The sequence below is a fragment of the Canis aureus genome, chromosome 6, assembly GCF_053574225.1.
Source record: "Canis aureus isolate CA01 chromosome 6, VMU_Caureus_v.1.0, whole genome shotgun sequence".
Classification (NCBI taxonomy): domain Eukaryota; kingdom Metazoa; phylum Chordata; class Mammalia; order Carnivora; family Canidae; genus Canis; species Canis aureus.
Genome location: NC_135616.1, coordinates 50471849 through 50491406, shown reverse-complemented (window position 1 = coordinate 50491406; position 19558 = coordinate 50471849). Strand labels below are relative to the sequence as shown.

At 42.8% G+C, this 19558-nt stretch overlaps 1 protein-coding gene across 4 annotated transcripts in view; it reads left to right on the top strand.

Moving 5' to 3' along the window:
- ADCY10 (adenylate cyclase 10) overlaps window positions 1–19558 on the top strand; it is an 84671-nt gene that overhangs the window by 54095 nt on the left and 11018 nt on the right. For all 4 annotated transcript variants that reach the window (XM_077901533.1, XM_077901535.1, XM_077901532.1 and 1 more), the window contains 8 exons: window positions 704–832; window positions 2033–2311; window positions 2427–2717; window positions 8973–9042; window positions 9308–9539; window positions 12371–12478; window positions 12891–13066; window positions 17143–17299. In XM_077901533.1, coding sequence (XP_077757659.1) covers window positions 704–832; window positions 2033–2311; window positions 2427–2717; window positions 8973–9042; window positions 9308–9539; window positions 12371–12478; window positions 12891–13066; window positions 17143–17299 — 1442 coding nt within the window. The remainder of the gene's footprint in view (window positions 1–703; window positions 833–2032; window positions 2312–2426; window positions 2718–8972; window positions 9043–9307; window positions 9540–12370; window positions 12479–12890; window positions 13067–17142; window positions 17300–19558) is intronic.

Sequence of the window (19558 nt, the reverse complement as noted above, 5' to 3'; positions counted from 1 at the left end):
CAGTGTCATGTGATTCAAGTGTTACATGAATGTCTGGAGGAATAAGTAGGTAATGCATTTTGGAGTACCAGGAGACAAAGTTACTAGGCAAGTGTGCTACCCAACCTTGCCATTTTAAATATCTCTTTCTGACTACCATGTTGTAAGTCAAATACAGTCTCCCACAGAACGTGTTTGCATCCGAGTGTTGGTATTTGAATGTGCATGCAAATATATGTTAATATATACTATAAGATACATCCTGATAACCTTTGAATCAAGTTTTTGTAGAACTGCATGTATTATGTAAGACTTCCAACAATTCTTACCAATACTTTTGGGGGAAGCAGAACATTTTGAACCCATTTAGGTTTTCATATATTAATTTACTTAAAATGATATTCCAAAATATTTGGCAAGCCAACGGACATCCCTACCTGCTCTTTCTTTCATAAGATCCATCTTGAAGTTTACTGGAAAATCAAGATAAGGTGACTGGGTGGCTCAGTCGGTTAAGTGACTGCCTTCAGCTCAAGGTCATGATCTCTCAGAGTCCTGGGATCCAGCCCTTACATTAGGCTCCCTGGTTGGCAGGGAGGTCTGCTTCTCCCTCTGCCCCTTTCCCCTGCTCATGCTCTCTTTCTCTCCCATAAGTAAGTAAAATCTTTTTAAAAAAAGAAAATCAGATGGCTCTCAAACTTTCTTCCTTTTCATCTCCCTACAGAGAATTTTAGTAGACCTACAGAGGAATTAAAAATATTTACTCTCAGTAATGATGAGGAAATTGAAGAAGTCTGTAACCTCACTAGTGATGTTAAATTGCAAAACTTGTCACCACCAGCGTCATTAAAAGGTAAAGAAAATTTGACCCCATGTTCCTTTTCCAGGACCTGGACTCCCCTTGTCCTTTCTAGGATGACTGTCTGCAAGGGAGAGAGAAAGACCATAGCAGACCGTGGTGGTTCTTTTCTGTTGCCCCAAGCAGTCGAAATCGCCATGGAAGGTTTAGGTTTTCTGCCTCTGCTTTGGAGCCATCTGCTCCCCTGAGCATATTCTGGAGTCTGATTTGAACAAAGTTTAGTTCAACTGCATAAATGAAGTACAGTACGTTTTTCATTAAATCAAAGCCAAATAATGAGAGAGAAAATCAAATCCTGAAACTTTCTGCCATTTACTTTTATAAGAAATGACAAGCATGGAATTTATATCTGAGCAGTATTATTCTTTAAAGAAAAATGACTTTCGAGCCATGTTCTAGTATGAATTAAGCTCCAGACATGCCATCTATAAAAAACTGAAAGTGTTTGAAGGATGACTTAAGGACACCTCAAGGTTCTAAGTCTTCAGGAAAGCATTTGTTTCATTCACTATGTCTACGAAAGTAGGAAGGTGGGGTAACTTGGCTTCTGCCAAGTGTTTTGTGAACAATTGGAGAAAGTGAGATTTTGTCCTGAAGGCAGGTGATGTAATGAAAGGACATCCTGGTCAAGATGTCCAGGAAGCCATGTGACTGTGACACCCAAGCTTAAGTGAGAAGTTGGAAATGGAGCTCAAAGCTCTCTGGCACTTTATTATGAGCATAGAGACAGTAGTAGATGTCTCAAGAACAAATGAGTCTCCGGGGAGGCTGAGAGGAGGCTTGTGGCTAGGAGGAGGCAGAGTCAGTGAGGAGGACAGACAAGGCCCAGCTGGAGAAGTGAACATAGCAGGTAGATAGATGGCAGATGCTCTCCTCTGACTGCCATGGCCTACCACGGCCTCCCCTCTCCTCACAAACCCTGTCACACTTTAGCCCAAAACCCAAACACCTCGAAATCCATCTCATTCTTGTCTGGCCGGTATGCTGTGCATATTTCAGATAGCAGCACCTCCCTCTTTTGTACTCGCAACACACATGCTGTCTGTGAAATAGGTAGTAAGCAAATCTTTTTTGGTTTGGTGTGCCTGGGTTCCTTTGAAACAAGCAGTGTAGAGTAGGACAGTTGTCCATCTCTAAGTTGTATTTGCTACAGACAGGTAACTGGTTCCCTCTTGTGTGGCTTTCCCCCTGCAGAAATCTCTCTGGTTCAGTTGGACAGCATGAACCTTTCCCACCAGATGTTGGTGAGATGTGCTGCTATTATCGGCCTGACCTTCACTACAGAGTTGTTGTTTGAGATTCTCCCTTGTTGGAATATGAAAATGATGATCAAGGCCCTGGCAAGTCTAGTGGAATCCAACGTCTTTGATTGTTTCCGGAATGGCAAGGAGCTCCAAATGGCTCTAAAACAGAATATAGTCTCATTTGAAGTGAATTATCGCTCCCTGTCTCTGAAGCCCAGTGACGGAATGGGTGAGTAAAACTTGGAAGTGACACACATTTTCTGTCAGTTAAAGGCACATCTGCTCAAAGAACTGATGTGTGTGAGGGCGCAGGGGCTGATCTGTTGCCTTTCTGTTCTCCCTAGCTCATGGTGAGAAGGAAGAGCTCCGTGAGCTGGAAAGTGAGGTAATTGAGTGCCACATCATTCGATTCTGCAGGCCAATGATGCAGAAGACAGCCTATGAGCTGTGGCTGAAGGACCAGAAGAAAGCCATGCACTTGAAATGTGCCCGCTTCTTAGAGGAGAGTGCACATAAATGTGACCACTGCCAAAGTGGGGACTTCATTCCCTTCCACCACTTCACAGTGAACATTCGACTCAACAGTTTGGATATGGATACCATTAAGAGGATGGCTAAGTTCCAGGGACTTAAAGGTAAACATACTTCATTCCTAGTTAGTCCTAGCTATTCCTGGAGAACGGAGTGGATGTGGACCTTGAGGGCTTCAAGTCCCTTGAGGGGACTTTACTCAAGCAAGCTTTACTAATGGTGAGAGTTGTGTAGGTCACTGGAGTGGGTAAGGGAGACATGTGAGTAGCTGAGTCCACCAGAAATAGTCTCACTGTGAGACTGTCAGAGTTTGAGGATCGGGACTCTGGCAAATGGGTGCAATCAGAGCTCAAAGAATATCCAGAGGAATAAAACTGACCCAGAATAATTCACACCAAGGGATGGAATCCAAGGGTGGGGGTGGGGGGTGGGGGTGGGGGGTCTCACATGTTGAAGCAGAAACAAGAGCAGGAGGGACTACTGTTTCTTGGCAGGTAAGAATGTTGCTTTGGCAGTCAGGTTTGAAATGAGGTTCCACCAGAGAAAAAATATGAGTGGGGGAGAATTATGCAGACCTAAGCAGGTTAGGGCCCCAGAAAAGGGGGCTTGGGCTCAGGGCAGGGATTCAAGACCATCTGTGAAGCAAAAGTGAGAAAGTTACAGTCTTATAGCACAAATCAGCCACACAATCTAGGAAGACACAGGAAAGGATTCAAGGGGTATCAGGAACTAGGGACTCACTTAATGTAGGCATGATGGATGTGAGGCTCAGGGCAGCAACCCCAACTTCAGCCCTCCCTCATGGTTGACCAGGGAGCACCAGAGGGCTACATGCTCTAGCCAAAGGCCTTGGTGATTATGGCTAAATCTGGTTGGGAAAGCAGAGGCCACAAGACAGAATTCTTATATTATATGGATATTAAAAATTGGAAAGAGGGATGCCTAGGTGGCTCAGTAGTTAAGCATCTGCCTTCAGCCCAGGGCATTATCCTGGAGTCCTGGGATTGAGTCCCACATTGGACTCCCTGCATGGAGCCTGCTTCTCTCTCTGCCTATGTCTCTGCCTCTCTCTCTCTCTCTGTGTGTGTGTGTCTCTCATGAATAAATAAATAAAATCTTTTTAAAAATTGGAAAGAAATTTATGTAAAGTGCCTAGCACTAGTAGGTACAAAAAATAATTTTTTAAAAGATTTTAATTATTTATTTGAAAGAGTGAGCAAGCAAGAAAGAGAACACGATTGGGGGAAGGAGTAGAGGAAGAGGGAGAAGCAGATTCCCTGCTGAGGAGAGAGCCCGATGTGGGGCTCAATCCCAGGATTCTGGGATCATGACCTGAGCCAAAGGCTGATGCTTAACCAACTGAGCTACCCAGGCACTCCCCAAAATAAATATTTATTTTCATTCATTCTTTATTTCACATGCATTCTCATTTGATCTTCACGTTAACCTTTCAAGGTGGAGGGTTATTTTCATTTTATACACAAGAAAACTGAGATTCTGGAAGATTCAATAACTTTTCCAGTGCCACAGAATGAATGATAGACTATTCAATCACAGGTCAGTCTCATTCCCAAGCTCATGGTGTGCCTAGTACACCTGAGCTTCCCAAAGTGCAGGGTAGGACCTTGGGGCAAAGCTGGCAGGGGAAATTGGAAGAGGTTCCTTGGTACAGCAGTCAGTGGAGTCAGAGAGTGAGGAAGGCAATGCCCTCTCAGGACTCGATTGGAGAGAAGGCAGCTTTGCACTGTGGCACAAACCTATTGTTGACCCGGTACTAAATCTTGCCTGTCTCCCTTTTCAAAAAAGAATAGTCAGGCTTTAGGTTCAGAGCCTTAGAATCTGGATCATGAGGGTTTCTCTGGATCAGATGAAAGAAGAAGCCAGCCTAGAGCCATTTTAAGTTCTTCCTACATTCTCTTGGAAGGGTGAGAAGAGCCTTAGTCCTTAGAATGGAAGACTCAAAGAAAATAACAACTTTTAAGAAGGACTTGAGGACCAAGGGAGGACAGACTCCTACAACAAAGCCGGCACCCAGAGGGTGGGTGGTGAGGGTGGACAAGGATGCAAGTGCAAATCCAAAAGCTTCAGGGACGATCCCAACACAGGGCCCTGTTCAAGGAACCAGTGAAAGTACTGAGGGAGAGGTTTGGCTGAGGGAGATAAGAGAAAGGGAAAGCAAGGGGCACCTGGGTAGCTCAGTCAGTTAAGCATCTGAATCTTTTTTTTTTTTTTTAAGATTTTATTTATTCATTCATGAGAGACACACAGAGAGAGAGAGAGAGGCAGAGACACAGGCAGAGGGAGAAGCAGGATCCATGCAGAGAGCCTGATGTGGGACTCGATCCCGGGACCCTGGGTCACACCCTGAGCCAAAGGCAGGTGCTCAACCGCTGAGCCACCCAGCCATCCCTAAGCATCTGAATCTTGATCTCAGCCTATGTCTTGATCTCAGGGTTGTGAGTGCAAACTCTGTGTTGGACCCCATGCTGGTTGCAGAGCCTACTTTAAAAATAAATAAATAGGGGACTCCTGGGTGGCTCAGTGGTTGAGCATCTGCCTTCAACTCAAGGCATGATTCTTCAGCTCAGGGTGTGATCCCAGAATGCCTGGATTGAGTCCCACATCGGGCTCCCTGCATGATGCTTAACCACAAAGCCTGCTTCTCCCTTTGCCTATGTCTCTGCCTCTCTCTCTGTATGTCTTTCATGAATAAATAAGTAAAATCTTTAAAAAAATAATATAAACAATAAATAAAAGAGAAAGGGGAGGGAAGATTCCAAACTGTGTGGAACCCGTGGGTAAGTCTGTATCTGTAATTATATCTATACATTTTGTGGCAGTGAGGGGTAAAATCACAGTTGATTTTTGTTTAATATTTATTTATTTACTTACTTTAGGGATGGGGGAGGGACAGAGGAAAAGGGAGGGAAAGAATCCCAAGCAGACTCCCTGCTGAGCATGGGGCTTCATCCCACAACCCCCAAGATCATGACCTGAGTCACAATCAAGAATCAGATGCCCAATTGACTGAGCCACCCAGGCATCCCCACAGTTGGTTTTAAGCAGGCTGACTAGGGCTGTCAAAGAAAGCAACTTTATTTATTTTTGGATTCTCCAATGTATCTTAGCAGTTTCACTCCAGCACTTCTCTGACCTCTCGTGTCTTTGACTAACGTCTGTGCTGAGGGGAAAAGGGTCAGTGTCCCCAAACCCCTGCATTGTTCAAGAGTCAGTTGTAGTTGGAAGAGGTTCAAAGACATGGCATTAAGTGTAGATTAGATAGGAAGTTTATTCTCTTTTCAATTCTCTCTCAATCCTTCTTGAACACTGTTATTTTCTTCTTAAGTTTTGAACCCCAAAGATCTGTAGTCCATGGGCTTCCTCCTAGGCTCTGTCCTTCAACTCGCTCTACCTACTTCATCAGTGTTCATCAGCAACCACTCCTCTGGCTCCTTTGTCTTCCAGACATGTGTTGAAACCCCACCCAACATTTCATTTACTCATTCAACAAATACTGAGGTTCTACTGTGTGCCAGACCTGCTGCATGCATAAGGATACATCAGTGAACAAAAGAGCATTCTATTGTGGAGAAGTGATAGAGGAAAAAACATAATAAAGAAGTAAAGTCTATAGTATGTTACAAGGGGTAAATCCCATCCCAAGGAAGAAAACTGAAAAGTGTGTTGGGTAGGGCAAAGGGGATTAGGAATGCAGAGCCATTAGTGGAGTCCTCATTGAGAGGTGAGATTCATAAAAACAAAACAAAACAAAACAAACAAAAAAACAAAGGAAGTGAAAGATTTTGTCTTATGGATGACTGAGGAGGAATATTCCAGGCAAAGAGGATGCTCCTGCCTAAGACAAGAATGGATCCCTTCCATTCTATACATAGTGTGTTTAAGCTTTTTAAGATTATTTTATTCTCATTTTAATGGCATAAAATGTCCTGGACCTGGAGGTGCTGGAGATAAACAAAAGAATTCAATCTGTCACCTTGAACCTGAGATCTTATTTCTAGGTCTTTGAAACCATGAGATGAGCAAGTGATATCTTTGCTTTTCTCCTTTCTTGAGAGCCTACAATCATTTTTTATATATTTTTTCCTTTTGAATTTTACAGATCTCCTTTAAAGTAGGGAAATTTAATAAAATATGTCCATAATGAAGAAAATTGAGAACTAAAAAATATTATTCATCAAGGGGTAAATGATATACTGACAAAAAGCATATCTTGTACTCCCCAACTTTGTTCCCTTTTCTGGCCTATGTTACTGGTCTCTGCATCTCATTCTATCACTATTACCATTTGAAACAAAAAATATAGGGATCCCTGGGTGGCGCAGCGGTTTAGCACCCACCTTTGGCCCAGGGCGCGATCCTGGAGACCCGGGATTGAATCCCACGTTGGGCTCCCGGTGCATGGAGCCTGCTTCTCCCTCTGCCTATGTCTCTGCCTCTCTCTCTCTCTCTGTGACTATCATAAATAAATAAAAATTAAAAATATATAGAGAGAGATATTGAAGGAGAAATAGCATTTTACTTTCTTACCGATCTTTTTCAACAAATGTGCATTTTATTCAGCGGATATTTAACGCTGCTGAGAGGTGTAATAAGATGTGGACAAACATGTGACCTTTGGATCTGACAACACAGTAACCACTGGTAACCTTTACAAGAACGATTTTAGAAGAGTAGAAGAAAAAAGCCAAATTGAATTTATTCACATCTAGTCATTAGAAATACACTAGCTGGCTATCTAGAAGGAGAGATGGGCAAATTATTTCTCACAGAGTATGGTAATAAGGACCATGAGGTAGGTCTGCTCAGGGCACGTGTGACCCAGGCACTAGATCTCTGGGGACAAGGGCACAGAAGGCTTTCAAAAGAAGGTGATAATTAGGTGCTTAAACTGCATTTTTATAAATTACAAGATCTGTGGAGCGATGCACTGGCCTTGGAGCTGGGAGACCTAGGTTCTCGTCCTGCCTCCATCCCTAACAGATGATCTGAGACCAGTCCCTTCCCCTCCGTGGGGTTCTTCCTTCCTTCTACATTAGACAAGTGGCTAGATCCAACCATCCTCATTTGTTTTCTGTTTCAAGATCATTATGGAGTCTGAATGGGCTGAAGGTTTTAAATTCAAGGTTCTCTGTCCTTTAGTTAGCCTTTGAAGTATGTATTTAAACGTCTGTATTTCCTCCACTGGAAACAGATCATTTACTCATAGTTAGAATTAGTTGCTGCAGGGTAAATTAGTTAGGATAATATTATCATCTATAACCAAACTGCCAGTGGCTTAACACTGTAGGAGCCACTGCAGGTCACTCCAAGATGGGCCATTCTGGCATGAATATTATTTTGAATTAAAAGCAATCCAGGGACACTTGGGTGGCTCAGCGGTTGAGCGTCTGCTTTTGGCTCAGGGCATGATCCTGGAGTTCCAGGATTGAGTCCCACGTCAGGCTCCCCACATGGAGCCTGCTTCTCCCTCTGCCTGTGTCTCTGCCTCTCTCTCTGCATATCTCTCATGAATAAGTAATAAAAATATTTTTAATTAAAATAAAATTAAAGCAATCCAAATCCAGCAGATTCAAAAAAAGCTCTTTACCTGCCCCTCAACTGCCTGCTTTACCAGGAGGAGAGCTATTGATAGAGATATTTTTTAACCTAAGAAACTTCTGTGCACAATATGGCAACCTTTGTTTTTCAAACATCTCCTCTCACTTTCATGCTAATGGTCTTTCTCCCCCTTTGTATCCTCAGACCCTCTACCTTCCTTCTCCTTAGCTCATATAAACTTCATGTTTCCTCACTGTGTTTGGAATTTCCATGTCTGCCTGTATTCCCCTCAATGGCATTTATTAAATTTGATTTTCCCCTGTTTATCTGTCTCATGTCAATTTGATTCTTAGTTCAGCTAATTGGACCTCTGAAGGGCAGAGGAAATTCTTCCTCCCCAATGACACAATAGAATAATTTTTTTCCTGCACATATAATGATCTAAAGAAAGTTTTGACAAATGGCCTTGACCTCAATAAGTCAGGGACCCAGGCTCCTTCCATTCTGTCTCTTTACCATCCCTTAGATTCTCAAAATTGTTTGCTTTCTGGTGGAAGCAAAGGGTAGAGAAGATACCAAACAGCTCAGAGGTGCCATATATTTCTTATGATAGAATTCCATTTTAAATGACTTATGCGGGTTCACCTGAGATGCAGTAGAGACTGGGAAATATAGAGCCTGGATGGGCACCAGAAACTGTATCGGAAAAGGGGAACAAGAGTCTTTCGTGGACACCAAACATTTCTGCCACGTGGAACATTCTGTGATCCATGCAATTCATTTGTTTGTTTATTTTCTAGCTGAAGAAGAGATCACCTTTTCCAAAATAGAGATTCCTAAGAAATCTGAGCTATTTCCTGAAAATCTCAGGTACAGGCATTTGTAATTGTTTAGGAGGTAGAGCATAAACAATTGTCATTAAGTTCAGAATACTGTTGAAATCATCTGGTCAGTTCTTTTTGGCCCCATTGGTACAGTGGGGAAATGTTGGGGTGCATGCATGGTGACTTCTGTCAGTAGCATCTGCATTAGATTTTATTATCTTGCTCTTTTATTCGTTTTTAAAGATATTTTCCTATCAAAAGCCAAGTGAAGCTATAAGTTATTACTCCTATTTATTTCTGCATTTGGACAGACCTGAAGAAATAAGAGAAAAAATCTTGAGTTTCTTTGACACCGTTATAACAAAAATGAAGACGTCTAAGGAAAACATCATTCCTCTGGAATCTTGCCAGTGTGAAGAGATCGTAGAGATCGTCATCATGCCTCTGACCCACCATTTTCTGGCTTTGGGAGAAAACAACAAAGCCTTATATTACTTCCTAGAAATTACATCAGCTTATCTCATCTTGGGTGATAATTACATGGTAAGGTGTTTCTACTGAGGTCTCCCCAACCCTTGAGACAAGTTAGAGACCACAGAGCCCAAAGAGAAGACCTAGGGTTCTTTCTTTATTTCATGTTCTTGACTCCTGCCAGCACCCCTTTCCTTTGAAAATCAAATTGCTAAAAAGAAAAGAAAGAAAAGAAAATTGCTTAGAAGGGAAATGACCTGAGATTGAGAAATGAAAGTTAGAACAAATTGAAACTAGCATTATATATCAGTTAAAATATTGTCACCTTGAGAAACTTGCCATGAACTGTCTACCTCTATGGGATGGGGATAGATGTCATATCTCATTCTCTAAATGATGCAAAAAGGACTATTGGTACTAATTCTGCTGTTTCAGCCGAGTCTTCCTCCTCAAGGCACTTGCCTTCTGTCCTCCCTAAACACCATGAGCTCGGGCAGCCCGGATGGCTCAGTGGTTTAGCGCCGCCTTCAGGCCAGGGTATCTGGAATCGAGTCCCGCGTCAGGCTTCCTGCATGGAGCCTGTTTCTCTCTCTCTCTCTCATGAATAAATAAATAAAATATTTGGAGAAAAAAAAAAAACACCGTGAGCTCAAGCTCAACTACCTGTAGGTCTTTGGATAGGTATGAATCTGGTTGTGATCCCCAAAAGAGCTCACCCACTTTAGTCTTCATGTAATTTGTGCTAAATTACCATACATTCCTTTAGACCGCCAAAACACTATTGTTTCTCCAAGATAATTGTAAATAACATTCCAGGGCAATATGTCCCTAGAAATGTGAGGATTCAATGTATGTATAATGAAATAAAAATAATTTATTCTTAAGTAAGGTGGGAAGCACTGAGCTGAATAAAGCTAAATAGGTTTCTTAACTGCAAATATTTCATAGCATTAATGTGCTAAGATACATGCAAATCATCCAGAGGGTCAGGCTAGTTCTGGGGCGTACTGTATTTCTCATATTTACCTGACCCTAGATCACTTTTCATAGAGCAGCTAGCTAGACTAACATTGCATGAATTCACTTTGGGAAATGCCTGTCTGCACACGATGTAATGAGCACTGGGCATTATATAAGTCTAATGAATCACCGACCTCTACCTCTGAAACTAATAATATATTATATGTTAGTTAATTGAATTTAAATAAAAAAGAGGGCAGCCCCGATGGCCCAGCAGTTTGGTGCCACCTTCAGCCCGGGGTATGATCCTGGAGACCAGGGATCGAGTCCCACGTCGGACCCCCTGCATGGAGCCTGCTTCTCCCTCTGCCTGTGTCTCTCTGCCTCCCTTTCTCTCTCTCTCTCTCTCTCTGTGTGTGTGTGTGTCTGTCATGAATAAAGAAATAAAATCTTTAAAAATAAATAAATAAATGAAAGAAAGAAAGAAAGAAAGAAAGAAAGAAAGAAAGAAAGAAAGAAAGAAAGAAAAAGAATAGATTAAAAGAAGTGCCCTTCTGGCCCTTGCTTCATCTGACTCGAGCCAGCTTCAGAAATAGCTTCACATATCTGAATAGGCATGCCTGCAGTTCATGTCCACACTGGTGGTCTGTTCCAAATTTACAATAGCTTTTTGATCACAGCAGCCTAATCGACCCTCATACCTTAGATTTTTATAAAAATTAAATCATTAAAAATGTTGGTAAGCCCCAGTTCTCTCAGGATTTATGTTAAAGATGAAAGTTGCCCATGCACATATAAATATATAATATAGATATAGATATGAACATATATGATATATGTGGAGATATATATTATATATATATTATATATATATAAAAGGGGGATATGGCCAGTGAGTGCCAAAAAGAGAAGGTTTATGTAGCCCTGGGGGACCAACTTGCTAAGCACCTGCATTTCAATTAGCAAGGACTGAGGAATGGTCAGGAAGACAACGATTGGAAGCAGAGCCCTGGTTCAAGTTACCCAGAATGTGCCATTTGCATCCTGTCTCCTATCAAAAATAAGCTATTACGTCCATGACTGGAAGACTGGTGGTCAACTCATGTTTCCCTCTTCTGCCTCCCACTCGTAGCCATTTAGCTATTTGAGACTTGAGGATATCACCTTCCCCTATTTTACTCTTCGTATCTGACCTTGCCTTGGTACTCACATGTACCAAAGCTGTCCTGTCTAATGGTGTCAAAGAAGATTTAAAATGAAGTGGGGAGGGCAGCCCGGGTGGCTCAGCGGTTTGGCACTGCCTTCAGCCCAGGGTGTGATCCTGTAGACCTGGGATTGAGTCTCACATCGGGCTCCCTGCATTGACGTGCTTCTCCCTCTGCCTGTGTCTCTGCCTCTGTGTGTGTGTGTCTCTCATGAATAAGTAAATAAAATCTTAAAAATAAGATAAAAATAAAATAAAGTAAAATAAAATAAAATAAAATAAAATGAAGTGGGGAAAGTTGCTCAGGGCCTTACCTTTCTCTTCCACCTTCTAATGATGGCCCTGGCAAAGGAAATGGGAGTGGTTCATAAGTCACTCCAAAAATTGAGACCAGCTTCTCATAGATGTGGGGATCCCATCAGGAGCAGTGGGTACATTGTTGGAAATAGGGGCCATCGAGGGTGGAACTATTCAGAGGAGGATACTGTCCTGGATTCCTCCTCTAGAGCAAGTGATCCAGCAGACACAGATGGGCATGCAGGTGGCCAGGATCTTCACTGGGATCTTTATCCACCCAGAGCTGCCAGAGTGGAGGCCCTTTCTCATTAGGAGCCAGGGTGGGGGTGAAAGTAGACCTGCCGTGGCAGCTGCTTTTCTCCACTCAAGAGAGACTGGGCTGTGTCCCTCTGCGGCCAGACCCCCACTGACTCAATACTCTGTGCCCCTGTGTTGGCTATAGGCATACACATATTTGAATGAAGGAGAGAGGTTGCTGAAAATGCTCAAGAACGACAAATCCTGGAGTCATACTTTTGAGTCAGCTACATTTTATAGCCTCAAAGGTCAGGTAAGAACCCATTACAAACATGGCCACCCACTATTTTGGGGACATTATAGAGAGACAGCAGAACCCATCCCTGTCCTTCCTGCAACCCCCCCCCATCGCCAAAAATCCTCCCCCGGACTGTAGAACCTCAATCCTGCTACTCACACCTCCTTGCCATCACTTGCCAGCAGCCAGCTCTTCTGGTTGTTGTCTTTATGAGATGTTTTTTAACTACCTCCAAAAATGGGCATCCATGGGTAAACATGTTCTCAGAGGTAATCATGCACATAAAGATGGGATGCAGAATCCTAGTCATCCAGCCATCCTTCATACATTCATAAACATTTCCTGTTATGCCAGGCACAGGGGGATTTTGTTCTTGTGGCTTGAGTTACCTTTTCCTCTCTCTTCGCCCCCTTGCTTCTCACTGCAGGTCTGTTTCAACATGGGCCAGATGGTGCTTGCTAAGAAAATGCTGCGGAAGGCCCTGAAGCTTCTCAACCGAACGCTTCCTCACAACTTAATCTCCCTGTTTGTTCAGTCCCATTTAGAGAAAAGCAGACACTTTTACTATGTGAATCAACAGGCCCAAGAGAACTCACCTCCAAGGTAAGGGAAGGAGGGAGGTCTCACTCTTCCGAGAGAGACCTGCACATACTCCATCTGCCTGCAAAGTCTGGGCCTCTAAGAAGCACCAGAAAGCCTGGTGGCTGTGATGGAGGCTCAAAGATGTAGGAGGGAACCAGTGCCGGGGAGGGGGGGGGGGGGGTAGGTGGGGGGGGGAGTGGAAGGGTGGTGGGTTGGCTACTAAGCGAGGTTGGGGTTGGCCCAGAACACAGAACACTTCACAGCAGCTTTTGTGAAAATGAGTCCAGATGACAAAAACCTCAGGGAGCCCTTTGCAAGATGAGCTCTGATGCCAGGCCTTAGTCGGTCCCATCAATCCCTCTGGGCAGCCGTGCTCCCCTGGAAGCTGCACCTCTGCTCCTAGGGCCTCGGTCACAAGCCCTTTTCCATTCATGGGTAGGACACTGAGTATTGTCCCTCCCCCAAAATGGCATAGAAGGTCCCAAAGGCCTCTGCCAGAGGACAAACTGCCCATTCATCTATTATCTGGATAGGGATATGGGAGTGTCCATCAGTCATGATTAAATCACTAAGATTTATACATTTCAGTGCATGTAAATTTTGCCTATAAAGAACCATCAAAAGTAATAAGGGGGACACCTGGGTGGCTCAGTTGGTTAAGCGTCTGACTCTTGGTCTCAGCTCAGGCCTGGATCTCAGGCTGTGAGTGCAAGCCCTGCATTGGTAGTTGTTGAAGGTGCATGTTCAGTGCATGTAGTTCATGATAATTTTCTGCTTTACTGTGTGTATCTTTGAAATTTTCCACAACATGAGTTTTTGGATACATTCCACCAATCCCAATCTGTACCAAGGGAAATGCCACCTAGCTGGGGATTTGGAGGGCTGACGGGGACATCTCTCCCATGTTAGGAGAGGCCAGTAGCAGTATCCCTACTAGTTCTGCCTGAGATGCAAACATCTGTTTCTAGGAGCCAGTTGCTATAGCACTTTTCTCCACACCACCACGCCTGCTGCCTTCTCCCAAAAGTGTTCCCTTAAATGTGGGGAAGCCTGGGGTGGAGCTGAGCTCCTTTGCAGCTTATGGGGCAGGCTCCTGGGAAAGGGCCTGCTGTCTCAGGAGCCACCAGGAGGGAGTGGTGGGGAGAGTTCAGCAGAGATCTCTCTGAGAGGTGGGAGGGAATCAGAGTTTGGTCACATGTAGATTTGTCTGATCAAACACAACATGCCCGAGTACCTGGGTGGCTCAGCGGTTGAATGCATGTTTTTGGCCCAGGGCATGATCCTGGAGTCCTGGGATCAAGTCCCACATCAGGCTCCCTGCATGGAGCCTGCTTCTCTATTTATCTATTTATCTATTCTCTCGTGAATAGATAAATAAAATCTTTTTTAAAATATTAAAAAAAAACACAGCATGCCTAATTAACTTTGAAGTTCTTTTTTTTTTTTTTTTTTTTTTTTTTTTTTTTTTTAATTTTTATTTATTTATGATAGTCACACAGAGAGAAAGAGAGAGAGGCAGAGACACAGGCAGAGGGAGAAGCAGGCTCCACGCACCAGGAGCCCGATGTGGGATTCGATCCTGGGTCTCCAGGATCGCGCCCTGGGCCAAAGGCAGGCGCCAAACCGCTGCGCCACCCAGGGATCCCTAACTTTGAAGTTCTAATCATTTTTTCACTTGTTTTGTTTTGTTTTAGAGAGAGAGACAGAGTGTGTGTGTGTGAACAGGGGAGGGCAGAGGGAGAAAGAGAAAGAGAAAATCGTAAGCAGGCTCCACGCTCATCATGGGACCCAATGTGGGGCTCAAAACCACCAGCCCAATATCACCACGTGAGCCGAAATCAAGAATCGGATGCTCAACTGACTGGGCCACGTGAGCGTCCCGAATCATTTTTTTAGGAGACATATACATCTTCTAGAAGATATTTAGGATGTATGCATTCTAAACAAGTTATTTATTGTTTTTTGAAATGCAAATTTACCTGGGCATCCCACATTTTCATCCCCTACATCTGACAAGCCTAGTTAACAGCATATTTTGTAAAAGGAATAAGAAGTTACTCGCAAAAGGGAAAAGAAGTACTGGTGGGGAAGAAAGTGTAGAGCTATGGGTTTCCAATACCATCCGGTCAAAAAGTTCTGATCTCAAAAATGAGCACAAGAAACAACTCAAATGTAGGTCTCTCATGAACGTCCTATGCTGTAAGGAATTGTACCCTGTCCATGTTTCCTGAAAAGCTTTGAAAAATACTTTCCACAACACAATGTCAATGCCTAAATGTTAAGTACCTAGAATTCTTCTTTAAAAGTCTCCAGGGCAGGCAGCCCCGGTGGCGCAGCGGTTTAGCGCCGCCTGCAGCCCAGGGCATGATCCTGGATCCTTGGGATTGAGTCCCAAGTCGGGCTCTCTGCATGGAGGCTGCTTCTCTCTCTCTTTCTCTCTCTATGAATAAATAAATACATCTTTTTTAAAAAATAAATAAATAAAAATAAAAGTTTCGGGGGGGGGGCAGTCTCCAGGATATTGCTTTCTTCCTCCTTTCTTGTTTTCATTTAAAATAAAAACACCTGGTGTTTTTTGGGCACCCAGGTGGCTCAGTAGGTTAGGCATCTGCCTTCAGCTCAGGTCATGATCTCAGTCATGGAGCCTCACATTGGGCTCTCTGCTCAGTGGGCAGTCTGCTTCTCCCTCTCCCTCTGCCTCTGAGCTCTCCCTCTCTCTCTCTCTCAAATAAATAAAACCTTTTCCTTTTAAAAAATAAAATCTGCTTTTTGATAAATATTTCCAATTCTCTTTTGTTTTCTTGGTTTTGTTAAATCACTAATATCAAAGCAAATTCGCTTTGGTTCCCATTTTTATCATAAATAGAAGGGACTGTTGGCTACATTATCAGTTAAATGGCTTGTTGAAGCCAAGATTGAGAATCCACACATTCTTCGTAGGTGGTCATCCATCCTTCCCTTTAATACCTCCAGCACAGGAGTTCAACACCTCCTGGGACATTCCATTCCATTGTTGGAATGTGTCTTAGTCTGCTCAGGCTGTCATAACAAAATGCCATAGACTAGGTGGCCTATAGACAGCAGAAATTTATTACTGAAGTCTGAGATCAAAGTCCCAGCATGGTCAGGGAGGGGCCTCTTCAGGGTCACAGACTTTTTTTTTTTTTTCCACAGACTTTTTAATCTTCATATGATGGGAACAGGCTGGAGAGCTCTGGGGTCTCTCTTTTCTCTTTTTAATTTTTTAAATTGTATTTATTCATGAGAGAGGCAGAAACAGGCAGAGGGAGAAAGCAGGCTCCTTGCAGGAAGCCCTATGCGAGACTCAATCCAGGATCCCGGGATCACACCCTGAGCCAAAGGCAGACACCCAGCCACTGAGCCACCCAGGCATCCCTGAGGTTTCTTTTATAAGAGCCCTAACCCCATTTATGAGGGCTCTACCCTCATGACCTTATTACCTCCCAAAGGGCCCACCTACTGTTACCATCACTTTTAGGGGTTAGGATCCAACATATGAACTGTTGAGATACATTCAAATCATAACAGAATGTGATTGTTAAAAATGTTCATTTCCTTTATTGAGTTGAGAGCTAGCTATGCTCAGTGGAGGACATGACACACTGGAATGGCCAGGCTGTAAGTAGAGCTTGAGCCTTGGCACCACCACATTCTAGCTGTGTGACTTTGGGTTAGTCACTTAACCTGAGTCTCACCTGCTTACATAAAATGGGGTTCATTATTTCTTCCTTTCTTCCAGGCTTGTTATCAGAATCAAATGTGATGAATTATATAAATGTGCTTTTTAAATAACTTCATTTAAATGGCAGTGGCCTGACTGGGGACAAGTGATTTGCATAAATTATCTTAATGAATCCTCACAAAGTTGGTCTTATGGTCTCCATCATGTGGTGGAGAAAATGTGCTTCAGAAAAATTAACGTACCTGTACTTTACCATCTTGTAAAGGAGGCAGGACTCACACTCACATCTGCTTTGACCACCCAGCCAGTAATGAGGACTCTACTTGCATTTCTCTCAAACATGCTGGTGACAATACCTTCTTTCTTTGTTCCATGTGCGTATTTTATCTAATAGGAAGAGGAGGCTGGCACAGCTCTACAGGCAAACAGCCTGCTTCTCCTTGCTGTGGCAAATCTATAGCTTAAATTATTTTTTCCACTACAAGTATTATGGCCACCTGGCAGCTATGATGCAAGTGAATACAGCACTGGAAACTCAAGATGATTTTCAGGTAGGGTGTTCTTGTAGCTGCTTTTTAAATTTCTGTATCTCATTTAGAGGGAGACTCCTACTGGGAGCCAATGGGGATTCAAAATCACAAGAGTGTAAAAAGCCCTTCCTGGCTGGACTGTTTTGCCGTGGCCAGCAGTTCTCAAACACTTTTGGTCCCAGTATCACTTTGGACTCTTAATAATTACTGAGGACCTCAAGGCTTTTTTATTTCTATGGGTTGTATCTACTGAAATTATAAGAAACAAAAACTGAGAAATTTAAAAAATATTTTTAAAGAAAAATAAACCTCAAAAAAATTTAAAAAAGAAAAAAGAAAAATAAATCTCTTACATATTAACATAATCAACATTTTAATTGGGGGGAAAAAAGACCAATGTCCCCAAACAAAAAATTTAGTGAGAAGAGTGGCATGTATTTAATTTCTGCAAATATCTTAATGTCTGACTTCATAGAAGATAGCTGGATTCTCAATCTGCTTCCACTTTCACTCTGTTGCAACATCAGATGTTGCCCCTGGAACACTGCATTGTAGGCCAGTAGAGAATGAGGGTAAAAAAGGAAAATGTTAAAGGATAGGTCTTTTTTAAAAAAGATAAAATTGTGACTCATAGACATACAAAAAGAATACATATCAAAGATCCTGTTAAACACATTAGTTACTGAGAACTAGTATGTTACAACTGGTTCCAAGGAGAATTTAACTTATGACTGGATGTAAAACTAGTCTAGTCATGAGGCAATAATCTCATGCATTCCCCTAAACACTTATATTTCTATGCTAATTTATAATTTACATTATTAGCAGTTTTCTGCCTCGTACAGAGCTGTAAAATAGCCTAAAGACAAGGTAACAGAGGTAACCTTAATGAGTGAGCTAGACAGGACATCAACCGAGTTTTGTTTGTTTTGTTTTGTTTTGTTTTGTTTTGTTTTGTTTTGTTTTGTTTTGGTCTGGCACCATTTTTCCTGACACAAATAGTGCCTTGATATCCTGAAGCTAGCTTTGCCCTCTTGATGCACTCCCTGAAATGCTCTAGGGAGGTCTCAGGACCACAGTGGCAGAACTACTGGTCTAAATTGTTGGGGAAAAATAATTTGCCCTCTGCCCTTCAGAGTCCTCCTTGACTGCACTAAGAATCAAGTTGACATGAGATAGATTAACAGGAGAAAATAAAATTTAATAGCATATGTATGGGGAGTCCGCATAGACGTGAAATTTCAAAGAAGGCAACACGAGGCTTATACGCTTATACACATTAGGGAAGGGGTTGGGGAGAGAGGTGCCAAGGGGAGGAAGCCGGTTAGCAGGAAGGTGAGATGTTTGGAAAACAAAGGTGTTGCTCAGTTATGCAGATAAATTTCTGAGGTAAAGAGGAATCTCTGTTAGTAGCTCTCTTCCTGGTAAAGCAGGCAGTTGAGCGACAGGTAAAGAGCTCTTTGAAACTAATATAGCACTGTATGTTAATTATATTTCAGTTTAAAAAATAAAACAAATAAATGTGTTTAAACAAAAAAAAAAACTTTTCTTGAATGCTGGATTTTGATTGCTTTTGACTAAAAATTATGTTCATCTCAAAATGGCCCATCTCAGGGTGGCCTTCCCTTGCCCTGTGAGGTCATAAACTGAGAAATCTTTGGCTAGATGCAGGAAACTCCAAGAGACAAGATCAAGAAATTATTAAGCTAAATCCAGTTCATCTAATGAATGATCTGGTTCTTTTATAAAAATGCATCAAGTCAGGGCAGCCCTGGTGGCGCAGCGGTTTAGCGCCGCCTGCAGCCTGGGGTGTGATCCTGGGGACCCTGGATCAAGTCCCACATCGGGCTCCCTGCATGGAGCCTGCTTCTCCCTCTACCTGTTCCTCTGCCCTTCTCTCTCTCTGTGTCTCTATGAATAAATAAATAAAATCTTTTAAAAAAAATGCATCAAGTCTAGGTTCCTTCTGGAGCAGTAACTTTCTCTTGAAGTGATTAATTATCAAGAATTAAGGGAAATGGTCAAGCCACTCTGCAAATGTTGGAGGAGCTTAAATTCCTAGCCAGGAGTGTGTCCCCAGCATATTAGTACCTTTCAAAAGCTGAGAAGACATAAATATGCATAAAGCCCATCAAATATAGCCCTCTGCCCATCCTCCTCTTGTGGCTCCCTGTGCTTAGCAGAAGGTCATCTCCTGCATAGGCCCTTCCTGACCACCTAACCCATTGACTCTTCAACCTGTCACTATTTTAGTAGCTCTTAGTACCATCTGACATTTTC